Source organism: Rhipicephalus microplus, unplaced genomic scaffold (genome assembly GCF_043290135.1).
Source record: "Rhipicephalus microplus isolate Deutch F79 unplaced genomic scaffold, USDA_Rmic scaffold_850, whole genome shotgun sequence".
Taxonomy (NCBI): domain Eukaryota; kingdom Metazoa; phylum Arthropoda; class Arachnida; order Ixodida; family Ixodidae; genus Rhipicephalus; species Rhipicephalus microplus.
In genome coordinates, this window is record NW_027465404.1 from 5,081 (window position 1) to 27,447 (window position 22,367).

Genomic DNA, 22,367 nt, shown 5'->3' on the forward strand with positions numbered 1-22,367 from the left:
AAGCCTATTCTAATTGGTGAGCCAAAAATGGATCAGTTGGTGAAGTTGGTTTGCTGAACTTCTGGTGAAAGAAACTTTGGCAAACTACCCATCATCCCCATGCTGACTCAAATGTCATGCGTTGCAGCTCCCATAAACAAGAGCACAACACTTCCCTCCAGTGAACTATTATCACATCTTTCATTACCGAAAAAAGTCACAGCTTTGCTGCAAAGGCGAAGCAATGAATGTGATGGCAACATATACGGTGAGTGACGCCGACGCCGGCAGCAAAATCTAGCCGAGAGTGCTATCGCATTAAAAAAAAAGGTTATACCACATTTACCGAAAAAAATATTTCCATGATTGGCACCTGACTGCTCTCGCACTACAGCCCAGAGTGGGCCCTGTCAGGTGACATTGAGTTTCCTTGAGTCTATTGTGGACCAAATAAAGTTTTTTGACTCACTCACTGCTTAATTTGCAGAGATCATTTTTTAAAATAGAACCACACTATTGTATCGATTCAATAAGGCTCTTATTTCACTAACTGTGCAAAAAAAAAAAAAAGATAACTTGAATGTGGCTTCACTGCACGGCAATGCAAGAAAGCATACACACAAATGATACAAAATGGACAAGTGTGGCCATCTGGTGTCAAGAAACACAACCTTTTTTTCTTTTTTTTTCTTTTCTGAACAGTGAAGTTGAAAACGTGTGTGTGTGCTCGTGTGAAGTTCGTGTGGAGCACGAAGTTTTGGCTGGTGGCGCTGCGAGCACCTGCCTAGTGATGTGTGTGTGTGTGTATGGGTGAGCACACAACATTTTGTCCTGTGGCGCTGGGTGCGCCTGCCCTGTGCCAAAAGGGATTAGGACCACCTACTTACTTACCTACTATGACGAGTGTAGTCACCATTGGTTCCATGTGGGAACAATTTTGGTTGATGACAAGTATAGTCGTCACTGGAAATTTTGGTACAAAATTTAAAACGACTGTACATGTCAACGAAAGCAAAAGGATAAAAAAACTTTATGCGGACAGGGAATGAAAGAAGAAAACTTCGTGAAACATGACCAATGAAATAGACAATTTATTTCTGGGCGTCTTTGGTGACGAGACATAATAAGTAACATTCGCTGCATCGAGCCGGTGATACATTAAATATTCCGTTCGATATGCCTGCACTTTAGGGACACCAGTTTAGGCAAACACTGCACTTCAATGCTAAAGTTGACGTCAGCAATGTGCACCTGACGGTGCTTGTTCTAGTTTTCACACTCAAAATGGGAGCGCCACATTGTGTTAGTACTTTTTTGAGCTTGTAAACTACAGCACTCATTCGCTGCATCATTCTCAAGCCACCAGTTTGAGCACCGCTCACATACTCGAAGCAGTAGCACCGCTTTGCACACATGTTTGCACTGGTAAACTAGTGCCACTTTGCTGCACCATTTACAATTGTAAGAAATGACCGTTCTGTAAGATACAGTGTTCGAGGCCACGTACCAATGAAAAAGCGCTTTGAATTTGGGAGAACAAGAAAGCTTTGCTGTAAGAAGTGCAGGCTAATCAAACAAGTAGAAAAAAGTGAACTGTGTATAATTGTATAAATAAGTGTCACTTCATTAAAAGCATCATTTTAGAAGGGAGGCAATGGGAGAACATGGAACGAATAAAAAAAGTACACTGGAAGTCCAGGAACAACAAAGATACAGTTGACAGTCCAGTCTGTATACCTTCCCGGAGCACGGTGGCCTCTCGTGCGGCACACCGCATCACAGCAAGCTGTCAACTCGACCGTCCGAAAAATTGTGCGGCGTTCTATAAATATAAGACTACCGATGATGTTGCACAGCACATGACTTGATAGCGTTTTCATACGACACAAAAACAACACACTTTCAAACGGAAGGCCATTCGCAGTGCGAAGGTGATTTGTCGTTGCCGTAACTTCCTCGTGCAACGTCGCTTTCATGGCGGAGACACGTTCATATGAAGACTTGTTCGCTCGCTAGGCTGTCGGCAAACGGTTGGACGAGCGACGACGTGGCGAAGTAGAAGATGAGGCCAAACGTGATCGAGATCGGCAGAGCCGGAAGTGCCTTCTTGAATATGGCCAGCAGGAGGAGGGTTAGGCACAGACCCTGCGAGGGTGCAAGTTGTGTAGAATGATTAAATACCCCGAACGCTGCTTACTAGTCATGGAAGCACTGAAGTCGCTGCTTCACACAGCTGCAACTGCAGTGACTTCAGAGCTTCATACGACGACTTCCGTCAGACAACAATGATAGTTGTGCGAGAGATATTACTGTTTTTCTTTGCTTTACTAAAAACTTTGCACTCACTAGTTTTGTGTCAAGATTGCTACATCATGCAATAATTATTGTATGACATGCATGCAAAGGTCAGAAAATAAGTTGGAGATTACTCAGACTTACTCGAGATATACATTTTGCTCCGAGTGCTCACTTGGATTAGGAATTACAAATTTTCCTCAACAGGACTCACTAGGACCCAAACTCAACAACATACGGTATTACCCAGCCAAACTCAGGGCTTGACCCGAGTTTAAATGGGCCTGAGCAAATCGACATGCGAGTCTACAGCCGAACCCCGCTACAACGAAACTGACGGGGCGCGTAAAAAATTTCGTTGTAGTAAAATAGAAAAAAAAAATATCGCTAAACTGAGCTAGCAAACAAAGGAACGTTTATCCTCAAATTCAAAAAATGTTCGCTGCTTCCTCTTCTTTCCCAGAAGCGTGAAACAACGCCTAAAACCACTTTCGTGAACGAACCAAACAGTTGCCTTAACACGTTAACACCAGCAGCTGTCCGTCGTCAAAAGTATCCGACAACACCGAGATGGAGGCAGGGTATTGTGGAGTGGCAACTTTTGCATTATTCTATGCCATTCTTATCGTCCATTGCTCGCGGCTAACTGATTTTGTTGATAATGCGAATGAACAGCCGCTCTGATTAGTTACCACACTGGCGAGGCGCGAACATAATGATAAGCATCGGAAAAGGTATCGTGCTACAGTTGCACCCAGCAGCTGCGAAAAGGAAACCATGAACTGAGCGACTGAGCTTTAACTTTAAATCGTCTGCGGCTCAAAAGCAAGCCAGTGGCAAAACAAAAGCAGGGTAGTTTCATTGCCATCACTATCGAGCAATGGCGGCGCCCAGTGCTTGCTCAACAGCGGCTGTTTCTGGTTGTGCCAACGGGTGCTTTAGACTTCGTTGACGCATTTTCAGGTTCTGAAAATGGATTTCGAAATGTTAAAGATCGAGTTTACTGCATAGCAATAAGTATCTGAGCCTCGAATCACATCGTAAAATTTCGTTGAAGTGGGACGATCGAAGAAAAAGTGTTCGTTGTGGCGACAATATGTATGCATTGACTCCTATGGACTGCTGATGGGGAATCGTTAATTTTTCGTTGTAGCGGAAATATCGTTGAAGCGGCGTTCGTTGTAGTGGAGTTCGACTGTAATAGCATAAAATTTACGATGACAATGTTCTTCAAAGCCAATATCTAAGAAAATCTGTACTCTTTAATATGCCTTTCAATTTTGTACTTTCAAATACGATTCGTCGGTGGTTTTCATCTAGTAAGAACGTTTTCATGAAATATGCAAGTCACACAATATATTTTTATCGAAAGCTTTTTGCGAAACAGTTTGTGAGGGGGGATCATGGCATCCTCCTCCTTAACCCAAGCCTGTGATCAGTAAATACCGAGAGCTGGTGCGTGAATGTAACTGCGTCGAGACATGTGCGCATAGACTTTGCATAAAAATGTGACGCGATGTAATGGTGTTTGCAATGCTAAAGCAGAGTAGATGGGACCATTGGTCGGCATCAAAAGGAGGAGCTTACTCAGGCTCGCTCAACAAACATATTTTGAGCTAAGGGCTCACCTGAACTCACCCATATTTTATTCAATTGGACTAACTTAAACTCACTCAAAAAACCAAAGCCCCCTGCCGGAATGGACTCGCTCAGACTAAGACTCATGGCTGGATCTGAGTACGATCTAGTTGACTCTTGAATGACTTTGCCAACCTATGCATACATACACAATGTTTGTGATGTGAAAGCACCAGGTGTATAGCACTTACAGCATTAACACAAGGAAGGACACGCTTGTATCACACATGACGATATCAGCAAGCATTGTGTCAGGACGGGATCACAGCTATATTCATCATAGGCGACGTTTATGGAGTGACAAAGGTAAGCCTCGATGGGTGAAACTGTTTTTAGAGTGTGGCTAATGGTGCCGAGCGACGCCGTCATTCTCGATAGACGGATCCCTCGTCAATAGGAACAGGCTTCGCCGCTGCCTTGAGGTTCCGTGTACAAAGATAAGGGCACACGGTGCAGCCAAGTGCCCATTAATTAACCATGTACAAATTATCAGCAAACGAATAACCAAATGAGCACTACAGTACAACACTGCGCACACCACTCACAATGAGGATGGCCACAAAGCAGGCGACAGTCGTGTTCCAGTCACCGTAAGAGGATGCCTTCCCCACCAAGACGCTGTAAAAAATGAAGTCGCCCAGGCCGAGTTTGACTCCTCCTGTTGAAAGAAGGTTGTGGAGAGCATGAGAATCGATTTCAACAGTTTCATACTATGCCACAACTGTTACATGATTCGAAGGCATGCCAAAGCGGGGGACAATGCAGTACTAACAGTTTTTGCCAACCCGACATTCCCTACCGTAAGACTAGATCCCATATGAACATTTCTATTTCAGCGTTTCAGTGGGGCGATTGCTGTCCCTTCCCTCTACTTTTATGGGTAACCACAAAAAATCAACAAACGCAACTGGAAACACCCTTGAAAAAAGAGGGAGATAACGGGGCGAGTCTGTCTAAAGTAATTATTAAGCTGACTAGCTCACCGAAGATAAGGGAGCAAGCTGAAATAGAACATACTGTAAAAACCGGCATATAGCCCGGGTTTTTTTACTAGACTTTAGGGTACGAAATTCCGGCCCCATACTACCGTATAAAACCGGAATATAAGTCGAGATATTTTCAATAAAACAACGAGCTAAAGTCGCCCCTCGTCTTATATAGCGGTGTCTAGCCGATAGTGCACCGCTGTCTGACAATATGTGGCTTGCATGTGCATGAGAAGCTGGACACGGCCATATTCACATTCAAATTCGGTAGCAGGTTGTTTTTTTTCTCCCTTGTCTGTTTTTTGTGTTTGTGATTTGCCTCCGATCTGTTCTAAGTTCTCGCTTCGCCTGACTTTGTGTTTCATTTTTAGCGGTCTTTTTTTTGCTCACTCAATATGAGTAGCGGTACGAGAAGGCAGTACTCAGCTGCATTTAAACTAAAGGTTGTTGAGTGCGCAGAAGCGAATGGGAATATGGCTGCTCAGCGCCGCTTTGGTGTATCACAAAAAAGTGTGCGCTATTGGAGGGTGCAGAAAGAGAAGCTGCAAATGTGCAATCCTCGGAAAATGTCATTTCGTGGGCAAAGTGCGGTTTACCGGCAGCTGGAGAATACGCTAGGGAACTTTGTGTGGGAAGTTCAGGTGTGCTCGCTGCCAGTGACCATGGATACCATTAGCAAGAAAGCTGTGGAACTCGCTCGAGAAGCTGGGCTCACAAGAGAAGAGTTTCCTGCACCAAACTCTTGGTTGCGTTGATTCATGAGACGCAAAGGATTTTCTTTCCATAGGCGCACATCCATCTGTCAGAAGTTTCCAGACGAGTTCGAGGACAAGCTTATAAACTTTCAGGGCTTCATGAACCGGCTTCGGAAGCCGAACAACTACATGATGGGGCAGATTGACAATGCTGATGAGACCCCCGTGTTGTTTGACATGCCTTCATCGACCATGATCACGCAACGTGGCGCCAAGGATATGAAACTGTTGTCCACTGGCAACGAGCACTCGCGCTTCACCGTCATGCTGGCATGCATGGCAGATGGTAGAAAGCTTCCACCCCTTCATCACTTTCAAACGTCAGACAATGCCCAAGGAAGTGTTATCGCCCGATGTTGTCGTTCGCGTCAACAAAAAGGGAGACATGGACGAGGCCATGATGCTCGAATGGATATGAGTAGTCTGGAACCGTCAGCCAGGTGAACTGCTGCGTCTTTGCAGCATGCTGGTGTTAGATGCATTTTGTGGCCACTTAACCGTCGCTGTGAAGCGCGCACGGGGCGAGCCGTGATACCAGGTGGTAGGACGTCCACCCTTCAACCGATCGACGTTGTGGTAAACAAGCCGTTCAAGGACCGAGTGTGGCTGGAGTACCAAAAGTGGATGTCCGGCGACAACCCAAAGACACCGACGGGCCGCCTACAGAGGCCTCTGCTTGCGACTGTCTGTGGCTGGGTGCTTTCCGCCTGGCACTCCTTGCCAGGTTCCATGGTGGAAAATGCTTTTAAGGAATGTTCCATCAGCAACACGCTGTGTGACACGGACAACAATGCACTCTGGGAGGCGGCCAGCGACATACTCTCGTCTTCAGAAGACAGTGGTGCTTCGTCTGACGAATAGGAACAGTTACGATGGTGGTTGAGCGAGCTCGGACGATCGGGGTGCAGTGCGCCCAATTAGCAAATAAATGTCGTTTGGCAATTTAGGGTTGTGTTGTGTTCCAAGCACCCCTGTGTCACGAGCGAGCTCCGAACCCGCGAAGGACCGGTTGCTGAAACTACTTCCAAATGTTGACTCCTCCCCTTCCCCCGCTCGGCGCAAACGAGCCACCGTCGTTCCCCCGGCAGTTCGGCCGCCGCCTCCATCCGAATAGGAATAAACTTGTTTTTACACGTTCGAGGCTGTCTGAGCTTTTTGGACTACCGCGACCAACGCGTACGTCTATGGGCCGACGACAACACCGGACATAACAGTGGCGACGAGGAAGTGGATTTGGACCAACGCTACGCAACGATATTGACAAGCTACAAGCTATGGCTACGCACGGGCTCCCAAGTCGGCTACCCGAATTCAACGGCTCATCATGGTCATCGTGGTTTGGACGCCTGCAATTTTACTTCGAGGCTAACAACATCACTGATACAGCAATGAAGAGGGCCAACCTGCTAACGCTGTGTGGGGAGCAGACATACGACACAGTCTGTGCCCTGATTCAGCCACGCACTCCAGCAGCCGTTGACTACGACGACATCGTAGCAGCGCTACAAGAGCACTATGACCCAAGGCCATCGGAGGTCTACTGTCGAGCCCGCTTCCAACGGCGAGACCAACTGGAAGGCGAAAAAGTGGCCGAATACGTCGCGGCTCTCAAAAAGCTCGCTGCTGACTGCAATTTCGGGACGTTGACCGTGACAGCTGCAGCTACGGCGCAGGAGGGAGGATCGACTGCCACACCTGCTAACACCACTATGCTCCCCTTGGACGTTATGTTGCGTGACCGTTTTGTGTGCGGACTGCGTGACGCAGGCCCTACAACAACGCCTGTTCGCGGAGACGGGTCTCACCTTCTCCAAAGCCTACGACATCGCCCAACGAGCGGAGAGCGCCGGTCACCAGCAGAGGGATATTCGACGGAACGTCGAGCCGGTGCATCACACCAGTCAGCAGTCAGGTCATTCCACGTCTAAGGCAAAATCAAGCAGAAAGACACAGCGCTGTTGGCGATGCGACGACATGCACGATCCCCAGGTATGTCGATACAAGACAGCGACCTGCAATTTTTGCCAAAAACTGGGACACATTGAAAGGGCATGCATCTCGAAGCGCAAACAGCTCGGACCGAAGACTTCAGTGCAACGGAACAACAATGTCGACGCACAGGAGGGCCAGACGCAAGATACAAGCCGAACAGCACTAACGTCATCGGCACTATATGACTTAAACGCCGTTACAGTTCACGATTGCCAGCCTTGCCAATGCAACCACAGAAGCCCGCCAAGAGCTCCTATTCCTGAATGGGAAAGACCAGACACGCCTTGGCAAACGCTGCACATTGATTTTGCTGGACCTATCGAAGGGTGTTCGTTCCTGGTGGTTGTAGACGCATACACCAAGTGGCTGGAGGTAAAACAAATGGCTACAACGACATCGGCAGCAGTTATCGACACTCTGCGGTCGTTGTTTGCAACGTTTGGCCTACCGCGCAAGGTGGTCTCGGACAATGGCACTCCGTTTGTGTCCACGGAGATTCTCAAGTTTTACAGCGACAACGGCGTCTCGTCTGTTACATCAGCTACTTACCACCCGGCTACGAACGGACAAGCCGAGCGCTACGTGGCTGAGCTAAAGCGCGCCCTTACTAAAGACCAGACTGGGACAATGCAACGCCACATCGCGCGCTTTCTCTTCAGACAGCACAACACTGTTCAAAGCACTACTGATCAAACGCCAGCGAAATTGATGTTCGGACGAGAAATGAGAACCCAGCTGACAGCAATTGTCCCGGAGCCCTCAGCGAAAGCACCGTCGGAGGAAGAAAAGCTCCCGCATAGCAGGAGAATTGAAAGTGGACAGCGCATATACGCCCGCCAGTTCCACAGAAAGCCCGACTGGGTTGAAGCGACGGCACTCAAACGCATAGGTTTGCGGTCATGGCTCGTCGACATTGGTGGAAGGCCACACGCCGCCACCTTGATCAGCTACGCCGTTCAGGTAATTTGCCAAGGGAACCTCCCATTCAAGCAGCCACCTCGACGGAAGCTTCGTTCCACTTAGCCTGGCATCTCGCACCAGATGAATCGGCGCCGCCGCCCGCCGGCCTTGAACACAAGAGAAACGACACCCAGCGAGCGGAGGCTTCTCTTCCTAGTGCGTCCAGAGCGTCCACGCGCCCACGGCGGCCCCCAGATCGCTTCCAAGCGACAAGCTAAGGAGGGAGGAGATGTTGTGTTCCAAGCACCCCTGTGTCACGAGCGAGCTCCGAACCCGCGAAGGACCGGTTGCTGAAACTACTTCCAGATGTTGACTCCTCCCCTTCCCCCGCTCGGCGCAAACGAGCCACCGTCGTTTCCCCGGCAGTTCGGCCGCCGCCTCCATCCGAATAGGAATAAACTTGTTTTTAACCGTTCGAGGCTGTCTGAGCTTTTTGGACTACCGCGACCAACGCGTACGTCTATGGGCCGACGACAACACCGGACATAACAGGTTGTTTTCCTTTTTTTTTTCCTTTTCGGTAACCTGAACTTGGGGGGGTCAACCTATATTCCCACTCGACCTATAGTCCGGTTTATACGGTATATGTGGGTCGCAAGAGTTTTCGCCTGAAATTTAGTTTTAATTTCGGCATAGCGTGGTGCTATCATCATCATCAGGTGTTTACATGCTTCTGCGCTAGGTGTTAGGTAGTGTTAGCCGTGCTAGCAGGCGTTAAGTCTTACAGACCCAAGCATGCAACAGTGGTCAGTGGCCTTTGCTTCAACTTGGTGCCCGTAACGACGGCCAAGATTTTGCTCCTGTGATTTTACGCCATGTCAGCACTGCGCAGGCTGTACTGGGCTGCTTTTAAGGGGGGCAGACTGGTCTTAGACATTTTTTGTTTATTTCTTCAGTGATCTTGATAAAACTGCACAGAGTTATGCAGTTTTTTCTGCTGATTTCAAATATTGAATTAATTTTTCCTATAACTCACTTTGTTTCTGAGATAACCTAAGTTCACCCCCTATTGTTTAAGGCCACCATAGAAAAAAAAGTGCTTAATTAAAAGTGATATTTAGGATACGCCAACATATACTAATGACTATAGAGTGAAAGTATGGAAGAGGTTTTTGTTTTTAGGCCTTTTATTGGTTATTTTGCAACAAAATGAACTATATATTTTTAAAAGCAGTTGGAATTGTGTTACAATTTTGATTAGTAATTAAATAAAAAGGCATGTGCTCTAAATTCTGCTCCCATACTTGCATTCTACACACTTACAGGTTTCTACTGCAAAGAGAATTATTGTTGTATCTGCCCTAGCTACAGAGATATTGAGGCCTCAAAATTGAATAGTCACAAATTTACTTTTTTGAGAAAAATGGAAAAAACTGAAAACACACAGTTTCTTCAAAAAGCAAAAAACATGGTGCGCATGTTTTGCAATCCTCATTAAGGCGCTCATAAATTGATAATAGAGCTTCAGACAAAGGTGCTGGCAAATTATAAAGAAGCCTCAAAGTCGGTTCCCCATTTTTTTGCAGGTTCTGCATGTTAACAGCACCAAGAATCTGGACAGTTAAAATGACATTACATAAAAATTATTACTTCCTGGTGCGTGAAAATTTGCAGAGAGATAAAAAAGTACTTGCAGAAACCAAATACGTCAATTTTAAAAAATGAATTTTTTTGTCACTTTTTGGCCCCAAAGAGCAGTCTGCCCCCTTAAAAGGAAAGTTATTGGTGCTGCCGAAACCATTGGCAACTGGAGCAGCAGTTCAAAGTCAACAAGCGGAATATGTGTGGCTGGCGGAAGCAGAAGGACGCCCTCTTTGCTTGCAGCAGCCAACGAAAAAGTTTCCGTGAACCAAAAAATGGAACGTTTGTTGACATGGAACGAGAACTCGAAGACTTCGTGTGGGAGCAGCGAGCGACACATCTCGCTGTCAACATCGAGCTGCAACAAACGAAGGCAAGGGAGATCGCCCAAGACAAAGGCATTCAGCCGGAGGATTCCAGAGCGAGCAAGCATCGGGTTTCGCTCTTCATGGGCCACGCTGGGTTCTCCCTACGTCGGCGTACATCGACCTCGCAGAAGCTACCAAAGAGCTATAAAGAGGTCCTTGTGAGGTTTCAAAAGTATGTGATTGTGTTGGGAAAGGCTGTCCCGTTTCAGCTGGGCCAAATCGGCAACGGGGATCAAATGCCGGTCCACCTGGATATGCCCTCGGCGCTGACCGCTGCATCAGAAAGGCTCCAGGAAAGTTATCGTGCGATCGACTAAAAACGAAAAAACGCGGGTGACTGTAATGTTGTCCTGCACTGCAAACGGTCACAATCTACCACCCTATGTGGTGTTCGAACGAAAGATGCTGCCGAAGAGGGAGAAGTTCCCAAAAAATGTCGTCGTCCGCTACCAGGACAAGGGGTGGATGAACGAAAACATTTTTCTTGTGTTTGCTATCCGCAAATTACAAGCCGGACTATATGAGGGTCTGAGCTATATACGAACTTTTACGGTAATAGGCGTTGGCAATTGAAAATAAGCGGCACTCGTAAAATCGTGGGAATGTCCTAATGGTTAATAGGAAATTGTGCCGTGGTAAGCTTTGGAACAACTTCCATCATCTGAAATTTGTTGACGGGCATTTACCATGCTGTACATGATAATGAGCTGGCCCCATGCTGGCTTATTGCTTACAACCAGTCACTCTCGCATCAGATCATTGTAATGACCGAGCCTCTACAACAGTTGATGCAAGTGTTGATCATGGCAACGTTAATGCACTTAAACCTCACTACAACAAAGTTGCATCATAGATCAAAATAACTTTGTTATATTCGAAAATTTGTTATAAAGGTATATTCCTAACACTACAGCAATTGCAATACTATTCTTCATTCACTTCGTTATAACCAATATTTCGTTATGCTTGGGTTCGTTATATTGAGGTTTGAGTAGTAGCAACATAAGTAAAAGGGCACCATGTTTTGGGACACACTGCTAGCACGAGAAATTGCGACTCACTCTCTTCTTCTTCCTGGTGGGGGAGGTCGCTAGCGTTGTCGGTGGCACCTGCCAGCGTGCCACTGTTGACAACAGTGCTGCCGCGCTGAGAGCGCCGCCGCGTCCTCTCTCCGCGCATACGGGGCTGCTCGACCTCCACGGGGGGTTCGGCATCTCCGCCTTCTGCACGCTGACCGGGGCTGTCAGTTGACGCTGCCGAACGATAGGAAATATGATGATTAGTGGAGTTTTGTGGCTCAAGGGCCATGGATGGCCAAAGAGCGCCACGTCTTCGATGCGATGTAAGCTATGACCAATGATTGCGATGGCAGGGTGTAATACGGCTGTATAAAGGCCTAAAATCACGTGCTGTATAAAAGCGCAAAATGTGTGTATAAAGTATAAAATTACGACAGTGATACGCGATTTGATGCATGGGTGTGGAATGAATCACAACTGACCATGGTATAAGTGAGCGATTGTAAAATAGCCCGAATGCCTCCTCAACCCCTTTGAAACCAAAGGGTGAGAGGCAGGTGCTTCTCAGAGTAGCTACCACAGCAACAACCTTTGCAGAGAGCTTATGCTACGAGTTTCCCTTGTATATGATGCTGAAGCTTTGAATTTCATTTAAAAGTGCAAATAATTACTGATATTTGAAAAGTGGTTTTTTGCCAATGAGCATCCCAGGATGAAATGAAATGTGTTCACAGTAGGCTAACGAAAAGTTCTTTTTTTTTAATAGAGTCTAATTGACTACATTGGATAAGGATGTGGTTGACGGTGAGTGATTCACCACATATATCACACAAAGACCGATCGCCACTGCACAAAAGGTATGAGTGTGTGCTGTGTGTATGTCCTGTTTGTAGCCTTGTAAGTGTAACTTCCGAGTGGCGTGATTTTGATACCGGCGGCCAATGACCAAGGAACAGCTTGATAACGTGCAATTTATTTTCTGTGTGGCCATCCCATGTGCTCTGCCAACAAGCTCTGACCATTCGTTTCAGATATGGTTTTAGGTCAGGAGCAGGGATAGCTACGGGTGTATTAACAGCACCTTCGTGAACAGATGCGGCTAGCTGATCAGCCATCACGTTACCTTAAATTTCGTGGTGTCCCGGTACCCAGCACACTATAACATACTGTTCAGATTTGTACACTGTTCATAGTAGTGAATAAAGCAAGACAAGGACAGGGTTTTGTGTTTTAAGAGTTTTTCAAAGCCTTCACAACGTTTAGGTAATCTGTGTAAATTAATGCCTTTTGTAGTTTTGATTGTTTGATGCGTTTGACGGCCGTAAGTATCGCATAGGCTTCAGCAGTGAAGATACCTCGTATCAAAATGCAGCGGTCCGGCCTCCGAAAAAGATGGGCCGACTGCTGCATACGACACAGAAGTGTGAGACTTGGAGGCATCTGTACAGAAGTCAAGGCAATTGTATTTGTGTTGAAGCTCTAGGAAGTACATGCAAATATGTGCCACAGGTGCGTGTTTCGTAACTTCCTCGAAGGATATGTCACATTCTATGAGCTGCCATTGCCACGGTGGCAGATGCGTGGCAGGAGCTATCAGACACTGATGAAGAAGTGGCACTCCTGTTTCCTCAGCAAGGCCTCACTCGAAGCGAGTAGGGCTGTCGAAACGAAGGACGATTATCATACAGTGTGAAACTGGACAAGTCATTGATTACAGAGTGTAAGGGGTACTTATCGTCTGTGTTTGCTTTGAGGTAATACACAAAAGACATGCAAGTCCTCTGCAGCTGCAATGACCACTCGTTCGACTCGGACGCACAGGCTTTCTACAGGATTAGTAAGAAAAGCACCTGTAGAGAGTGGAATGCCAAATGGTAGATAGGATCAAGTATTTGCAAAGTTGGTCGTGTTGCAGACGATAGCACCATAATCTAGACGTGTTCATATGAGGCTTTTGTGAAGATTCATCAGGCATTTTCTATCACTATCCCATAATGTCCGCGACAAAAATTGAGTATATTTATAGCTTTCAGGCACTTGTTCTCGAGGTTTTTCAGGTGAGGGACAAATGTTAATTTTTTGTCTAGAAAAGTTGTGTTCACTTTTCACAGCTAATCGCCGCCTGTGGAGGTCAATGATCGGATTGGGTTGAAGACCTCTCTTCCTACTAAATAAAACACACATGCTTTTTTGTAGGTTAAGGATAAACCCATTCTCATCTGCCCATTTGGTAACCTTATTCAAACCAAGTTGAAGTTGTTGCTCGCACACTGCGAGGTTGCATGATTTGTAACCTATCTGCACATTGTCGACGTATGTGCAATAGAATAGAACATATTGCATGGAATGGAGGAATGGAGGGTATTATTTTTATAATAAAAAGTGTACAGCTCAAGACACCACCTTGGGGCACTCCAGTCTCTTGGACAAAAGTTCATGACAAGACATTCCCCACCCAGACACGAAAAGTGTGGTTGGACAAATAACTTTCAATTATGGTCAGCATGTTACCTCAGACACCTAGTTGTAAGAGGTCTCGCAGTATGCCGAAGCACGAGGTGGTATCGTAAGCTTTTTTCCATATTGAGAAACAGTGAAAGGAAGCATTGAATATGGACAAAAGCATCACAGATCTTCGATTCGTAACAAATGGTCAGTAGTGGATCTACCCTCGCAAAATCCGCACTGGTATGGGTCCAGTAGATTGTTTGTTTCTGGAAAGTGTAAGAGCCGGCAGTTAGCCATCTTTTCGAAAAGTTTACATAGACAACTTGTCATGCAATCGGCCTGTAACTTACATCGAAAGATAAGTTTTTTCCTTGCTTCAGAATTGAAATTACAATGGCTTGTTTCCAGACAGAGGGAATCTCGCCGGAAAGCCAAACGGCATTATACAGGTGGAGAAGGGCTTTTAGAGTTTCAGAGGACAAGTGCTTTAACATTTCATAATACTACAACACGGTCGGAGCGTGGGGCATAGTTATTGCAGCAGATTAGTGATGCCTGTAGCTCAGTCAAAACGAAAGGTTCATTATATGCTTCTTGGTTTGTGGACTTGCGCTCTAGTTTCTGTTTTTTGATTATTGTTTTGTATCGCTGAACGATGTGGTATAGTGCCATGAGCTGGAGACCTGTTCAAGTGCGCCCCAAGAGCGTTCGCCTGGTTCTCCAAGCTGTTGCCTTGCATGTTCACACGACGAAGTGGGTGAGATTGTTCTCCCACTACCTTGCCTACTATATTCCAGACTTTTGCCTCCTGTGTATAAGAATTGATTCCGGATAAAAAGTTATGCCAACTCTCCCTTCTCGCCTGTCTGCACGTTCTTCTGTCTTGAGACTTTATGTTTTTAAAATTGTCAAGGTTCTCGGCTGTCAGTGAGTTCCGAAGCAGCCTCTATGCCTTATTTTGCTTTTTTCGAGCACTCCGCCAATCACTGTTCCACCAAGCGATGCATCGTTTGGTGGACAGTCCAGATTGTGAGATACACTTTGTTGCAGAATCAATAAGAAGTGCTGTCAAAAAGTCTACAGCTGCATCTATACTTAAGAGAGGACGTGGGTTGAAAAGGTCGCAGTTTTCCGGAAAATCTTCCTTTTTTCTCAGGTTGTATTGGCATCTTCGGACTATAATCTTTTACTTCTGAAAATATCAAGCTGAAATTCGCAAGAGAAATGACCTAAAAATGCTTACAAGTAGGAAGCAGTGACGTGAGAAATGCGCGAAAGTCGCCAAAAATGGCATAGTTCGCGTTGTCCTGTCACGAGAATGACGCATTGGCCGCCATTTGAAATCGTGCACAGCGTGCCGCGAAGGCCTTCCCCTTCACAATCGACTAGTAGCTAGTCTCGTATCTTCCCGAAGAATGAACCAAAAAGAAGAAAAACAATGCATACGTTACGTATTTTGAATAACGCGGCAAGCTGCGCGAGGCAGCCATTGGTCGGCGGTGCGCTCCGCATCCTCCCTTTCCTATCCTTCCGGCAAAAGAGCGAAGCTTCGAATGTCGCAATCGAGTTATTCGGTGTTTCTCTGCAGTTTTGCGTCATGGCAAGCCCCAAGAAGCGCAGTCTAGATAATTGAAAATTCAGAACTCGCCCCAAGTATCGACGGAAACGGCGTCAGACGCTTCCCAAACCGACGGCATACGCCGACGTCACTGCCCACCAAATCGGATAGGCCTAACTGACACCGAATCCCGTGGCGACGGTGGTTGTGAAATAGCCGCTGCAGTGGAAACTCGTCAGTGCATACCAAATGAAGAGCGGATTCTTCGAGAGTGAACGTAGACCAGTAGGTGCTGCTACTGCCAACACGGTGCTTTGCGAAATCGATGCGCTGACTGCCCTTGTGGCAGATGCGCAATGCCCAACCTGCCGCGAATGGGAACTCCGCGTCTGAGGTAGCTGGAAAGTGCAAAGGGCTTTCGGCATTCCTCGAACTGTGCTGTGAAAATACCGATTGCCCTGAATCTACACTTTCATTCACGCACAGCGTCGAGACGTACTACTTCAACCAGGGACCAAGAGACGAGCGCTCGGTTTCGACAGTGGCAGCTCGCGTGATAGCTTTGCTGTAAACGTTGAAGGGCAGTTCTGGCAGCATGCGCTATAGGCGCAGGCCATGACCAACTTTCGCAATTCTGTGCAATTCTCGGTCTTCTGAGCATTCAGTGCAAGATGCTTTTTATTGTGCCCCAATTTGATGCAAAAAAAAATGGTTTCCTAATAAATGCGAACTTTCCAAACTTTCCAACTTGTTTTTCTCATTTTCATTTTTTTTGACAATTTCACATTTTCCAGGCAGCCTTTTAGACACTTATACTTATTGCATAAATATAACTTGCACGCATATTCTTCAACACATGCAGAATGCAAATATCTGCTTGAAATTGCAATGCCTACCAGAACTAGTTGTGAAAATATTAGGTTATTGTTTCAAGGGAGATTGAAAATAATTAGTCATTCAATAAGATTTTTCTTCCCTGGTTCCAATATTTCTGTGACATATCTGGGTAGATATTTGCACTGTACAATCTACCAAGAGTCAAATAAGATCAGAGACAATGCCTTTACTGAAAGTCAAGTACATGAAATAGTACTCGCAAAACATGTAAATTTATTGCTATTGTGCATGGGGTAACTGAATAACTATAGCGGTTACACAAAAAATGATTGCATATTGATATCTCCATGAAAAACTATACTAATAACAAATTTTCAAATGTCTATCACTAGAAATTAAAAAAAAGTTGCGTCTCCCCTTAATTCACACATGTCCGACCAACTCAAACGAGTAGCTTCTCTGAACGTTCCCCAGTTCACTTTGTCTGTCTGCCATCTGGGAACATGCGGAGGACCTTTTTTCTAGTGGTGTACTTAGAATGATCGGAAAGTGATCGCTTCCGAAAGGATTGTTGATCACTTTCCATTGAAGCAGGGGTACAAGCGATGGGGACAGAATGCTGAGATCTATGCATGAGTAGGTTTTGTTGGCGAGGCTGAAGTACGTTGGCTCTTTCCTATTCAACAGACACACACACGAAGAAAAGAGGAACTGTTCGATTAGGCGACCTCGTGCATGGCAGCGGGAGTCACCCTATAGACCATATATGTGCATTGAAGTCCCCAATGACCACATAAGGTTCCGGTACTTCATGTATCAGGGACTGGAACTCGTGTTTTTCGAGACGGTACTGTGGAAGTATGTGAAGAGAGCAGATGGTGACAAGTTTGTTCAAAAGAACTGCTCGAACAGCCACTGCCTCAAGGAACGTTAGTAGTGGGAGATGTGTACATGCTACACCCCGACAAACTATAATGGCCACACCACCAGATGATGCTACAGTGTCATTGCGGTCCTTTCTAAATATTACATAACGACGTAGAAAGATGGTGTTCCTGGAATTTAAGTGTGTCTCTTGTACAAACAGTGCTTTAGGTGAATGTTTGTGTAAGAGTTCCTGGATATTGTTGAGGTTTCTAAGGAGTCCTCTGACATTCCATTGTATAATTTGTGTATCCATTTTGAGTGTAAATGAGTGCTGTGTGTACTAAAATAAGTATTGCGTTAAGACAGGAGTTCTTGTCAGGCCCCGTGATGATGGTTCTTGACTTTCTGGCGCGCTCCAAAAAGCGGCGCCTGTCCTTCGGCGCCAAAGACACCATTGGACTTGCTGTTCTGCCCCCCATCACCTTGGACGAGGTGCTGGATGCCCGCTCGCGGTTCACGCGTGCGGGCATGAAGTCTTAGGGCTATCTTTCGAAACAGAAGGCCCTGGGTGTTCAGGTCCGGAGGCCTGCAAGCCTTTTGGTGGCGGAAGAGCCTGCGCTACTTCCGCTGAGGGGGTGAGTGGTGCTTCTGCCCGTCCACTTTGAGTGGTACATGCGGGCGCCGCGGATTTTGGTGGCACTGCCCCCTTTCGTGCCACCTCCGCGAACGAAGGACCCAGCAAAGGCAGAGGCTTGCGTGCTTCCCTAAATGAGATGTTTTCATTTACTTTGAGTGTAAGTATTTCTTTTTCATGTTTCCATGTAGGACATGTGCAAGAGTAAGCGGGGTGTCCACCGTCGCAGTTTGCGCTGTGGGGAGTTTCTTCTTCACAGTTGTCTGTAGTGTGTTCGTGCGAATCACACTTTGCACAGGTGTGACAGCCGCGGCAGCTCGGAGAGCCGTGGCCAAAACTCTGGCACTTAAAACAATGTCGGGGGTTGGGGATGTAGGGTAGGACCATTAACTTCAAGTAGCCTGTTTCAATATAATCCGGAAGTGTGCTTGTGCAGAACGTAAGAATGAGGTGCTTTGTCGGCGTTTCTTTGTTGTCACACCTGATCTTAATTCTTTGAACATGCGTTACGTGCTATTCGTCCCAGCCCTCAAGGAGCTCACTCTCTGTCAGGTTAATTAGGTCTTGATCAGACACTAGGCCCCGAGAACTGTTCAGGGAGCGGTGCGGTGTGACAGATACATGTGTGGTTACGAAACAGGCGAGTTTTGACAGATTTTTGTACTGGGCCTTGCTTTGTACTTCGAAAAGAAGGTCGCCACTAGCCATGCGTGTAGCCTGATAACCTGGACCAAGAGTATTGGTGAGGCATTTTAATACGACAAATGGAGAGATTGTTCTTGCGTTCTTTTGTGTTTCACAGTGAATCACATGAAAGCGCGGAAAGATTTCTTTGGGTTTTAGGAAGACATTTAGCGTTCCTTCGGTGCGCCCCCTCTTAGAGGGAGGGCGATCAGACAGTTTGGGGATATAGAAAAGAAACCATAAAGTAAATATAAATTGCACAGCCATGCTAGCCGCCCACCACAGAGCCCAACATAGGGACGCAGCAGCACAATTATAAAAAGGCATGCCAGCGCCAGTTGTTCAAAGCCACACAACACAAGGTTAACCCTTGCCGCTTGGAAGATGAAAGTAAGCAGAAACGAGAAAATGACAGGAAAGATTGAAAGAGAGAAAAATACGAAGATCAGGGGAGAGAGAGACGGGAAAAGGCGACTGCCGATTTCCCCTGTGTGGGTCAGCCCAGGGGTGCCGTCTACGTGAAACTGGGGCCAAAGGGGTGTGTTGCCTCTGCCGGGGGGCCTTAAAGGTCCAACCCACCCAGCATCGGGTCAACCCCCATGATTCCCTTTCCCCCGGGCAAGGCAAGGCCAAGCACGGCAAAGTGTGGGAGGAGGTGGAAACCCCCCATTAGTTCAGATCCGTGGTGTCGCAACACACCAAATGCCTGCTGAGGCCCCTGCGGGGGAACGTTAAGAAAGATGCATGGGATGTTGTACACTTTAGAAACAAATAAGAAAGTGACTGGGCACGGACGAACATTCGAGCACTTCGAATATTCGTATGAATATCACACTATTCCAATTAACTTTGACAAGAACTTAAATTATTTGAAATTTAGACGTACGCATATGAAACGAACAAATAGAATTTTGCCTCATGTAACACCTCTAAAAAAGTGGTTTCGCTGTAGCATGGCGCCATGCCATAAAACCAGCTATCTAGAGAAAATCTGCACTGCCACGAAGCAAGTGCTGTTTCACAGATTGAAACATTACGATTTGGGGCAACGTAATGCACATAATTTTGTTTACAACACCATTATTTCATGTCGCCTCACGATAATTTTAAATCAAACACTTGCTTCAGAGTTACCCCTTAGTGGCCAGATCAGTAGTGACATGACACACTTATCCTAACCAATTGAACATACCAGGTGTATCGCATATTTTGATGGCACGTTTTAGTTCACGAACACTGTCCCCTACAGCTATTTACATACTCTCCGAGTATTCCCATTCAAATACATTTGCAAAATAAAAAAAAAAAACACGAAAACATTTCAGCAGGAGTGCAGCCTACCTGATGAGGTATCACTTTGCGCACCCAGCTGGTTCTGGTTGGTGTAGAAGGGGTCCCGGTCGGCCATTGTCACCACACACCATGCCATGGCCGCTGTGTCGAAAGAAGAAAGCCAAAAGAAGGTGTCGCCCACTTCTCTATCATATAGGTATAAGGTCTTTAGCACAGGCTCTCGCTATCAACAATGACTTAGCTTGACTGTTGCTCGTCAGGAACAAATACTGGGCATGTCCTTTCTTACAATTAGTCCTTACAATGCAACCTAGGAAGAACTGCCCCTAACTGCATATAAACCAGTACGTTATTTGAGACACTCAACATAGCACCAGAACAAAAATAATGACACAATGTATCAATTTATGTAACACAGTAATAAATCCCTAATTAAATATATATTTATTCCAAAGTCATCTAAGCTCCATTCTTGCATAAACAGAATCAACTCCTAGGTGGTAAACATGGTGCAAATTTGTTTTTAACCGGATAGCATTAAAGAGCTCGTTTCTCAGAAATTATGGCGTCGGCCTTGTTGGTTGCGAGTGGGGTGAAAAATCATCAGCTTGTGTGTGACCGAAAAATCAAGAAAGGTGCAAAATAACATAATAAAAATTCTCGGTCTGAGTGAGGATCGAACCCAAGTCGTTTGCGTGACATGCGGGTGTTCTACACCACAGTCACGCATGAAAACAACTTCCTCTGCTTGGAAATGCAGCAAAAGTAACACTCATGCTTCACAAACACATGCGTCCCGTATCCATGCTTCACAATACAACATGAAAAACAGTAGAACTTACGCAACGCTCCTTCTAACGTACATGCATCATCATATCTAACTTATGTTCATCCACAATTAGAGTAAGCATCATCCACATCGTCAACGCATCAAGATTACCTAGTCCGTACGATGGAAGCCATCCAGAATAGGGCAGCGAAATTCATAGCAGTTAACTACGACTATCATTCAAGTATCACCCTAATAAAACAAGACCTTGTTTTAATGTCATTGGATCGACGCCGCATAATCGCCCTCTTATGTTTATTCCATTCGTACATCTACAGTAATAAATGTCACTGTTTGTCACTTGATGTACCTTTGCGCACATCTCGACGCATTCACAACGCACGTAGTTTCATGCCATTCATGGTCACACACTGGCATTTCCATTACTTTGAGCCATAGCACATTGGAACAGCCTTCCAGATCAGATCCTATCCATCTCCAATCGTGAATCTTTTCGTGATAACGTGATTTTGTTGTGTTATTCTGTTGTACAGTAGAACCCCGCTGTTGCGTTCCCGTGTGCTGCGTTTTCCTGGCTGTTACGTCGTTTTCGGCCGGTCCCGGCTCAGCTCCAATAGGATCCAACACATTGGGAACCCCGCTGCTGCGTCGCAACTGTGGGACCGTTCCCGCATCATACGTTGCGAAGAGCCACGAGGCGCCGGGCCGAGCGGCCATGTTGTCTTTCATGTAGCTTGGTTTGGCGGCTTGACGATGGGATTGGCCGCCCAAAGTGCCGGGGGCAACACCTATGACGTATTTTCGGTTCATGCCAGCAAAAGCATGACCTTTGAGATCCATATTTGCACTCTAAGAAAGATTGTGTCTATGACGCGGCAAAATCCCCATAAAAATAATCTATTAAAAACCTTGCTTATACGACGCAGTTTTACGCCGACCCCACATTATACGCCGACATTCAGATTTCGTCCAAAAGAAAGAAGAACGCCTTTACTCAAATCAAGCGTGGACCAAATATTCACGAGTGCAGAATATAAACTTGCGTTGCCCTAGGTTGACGATTAGAAAAGTAGAGAGCGAGACAGATGTCTTCTTAGAATGAAAAATTCATTCTCCTAGAAGTTCATGCGCTTCTACACATGCTGCAATTGCGTGTGTACATATCTGGGGTCATTACCTAGTCAAGCTCTATCCACACAAAGTAGCTCCAGCCGGCCGAAAAGTTTATATTTTCACGTTTTCGGTCCATGGAAACATTTTCTGGTCGACATACAACTGATCTCCTGCCTTGGTCACACTCGCAGTCACAGGCTTGCGAACGCATAAGGGCACGCGCAGCTGTTTTCACTGTGCAAGATTACTTTCACTTGATGTCGACGTTCATACTACCAGCGGGACATCACTAGTTGCACTTTACAAGGTCATGAATTACAACGTGCATAGCTCAGTCGCACACGAAGGCATTTTACGCATGATCGTGGTCGGTCGCTATTACAGTGGACTCCCAATAAACGAAACTCGCTTAAACGAAAATGCCTCATAAACGGAACTAAACAGGCTCATATGGCTAGATTTCTATGTGTTGCACAGTAAAATTCATCGGTTAATCGAAACAGTGCTTATTGGTCACCTACGGTTAAACGGCACAAACTCTAAAACACAGCTTAGACTTGCTCAGGCCAA

General features: G+C 46.1%; 1 protein-coding gene across 1 annotated transcript; it reads right to left on the reverse strand.

Annotated features, from left to right (window-relative positions):
* Positions 1-1,050: 1,050 nt before the first annotated feature.
* Positions 1,051-20,450, reverse strand: LOC142795767 (presenilin-1-like). Its single transcript, XM_075886123.1, has 4 exons — positions 19,943-20,450; positions 11,616-11,807; positions 4,458-4,570; positions 1,051-2,124 (listed from the first exon to the last, which is right to left on the reverse strand). Exons 1-4 carry the CDS (start codon positions 20,028-20,030, stop codon positions 1,969-1,971), a joined length of 549 nt encoding a protein of 182 aa, XP_075742238.1. The 5' UTR covers positions 20,031-20,450; the 3' UTR covers positions 1,051-1,968.
* Positions 20,451-22,367: the final 1,917 nt, after the last annotated feature.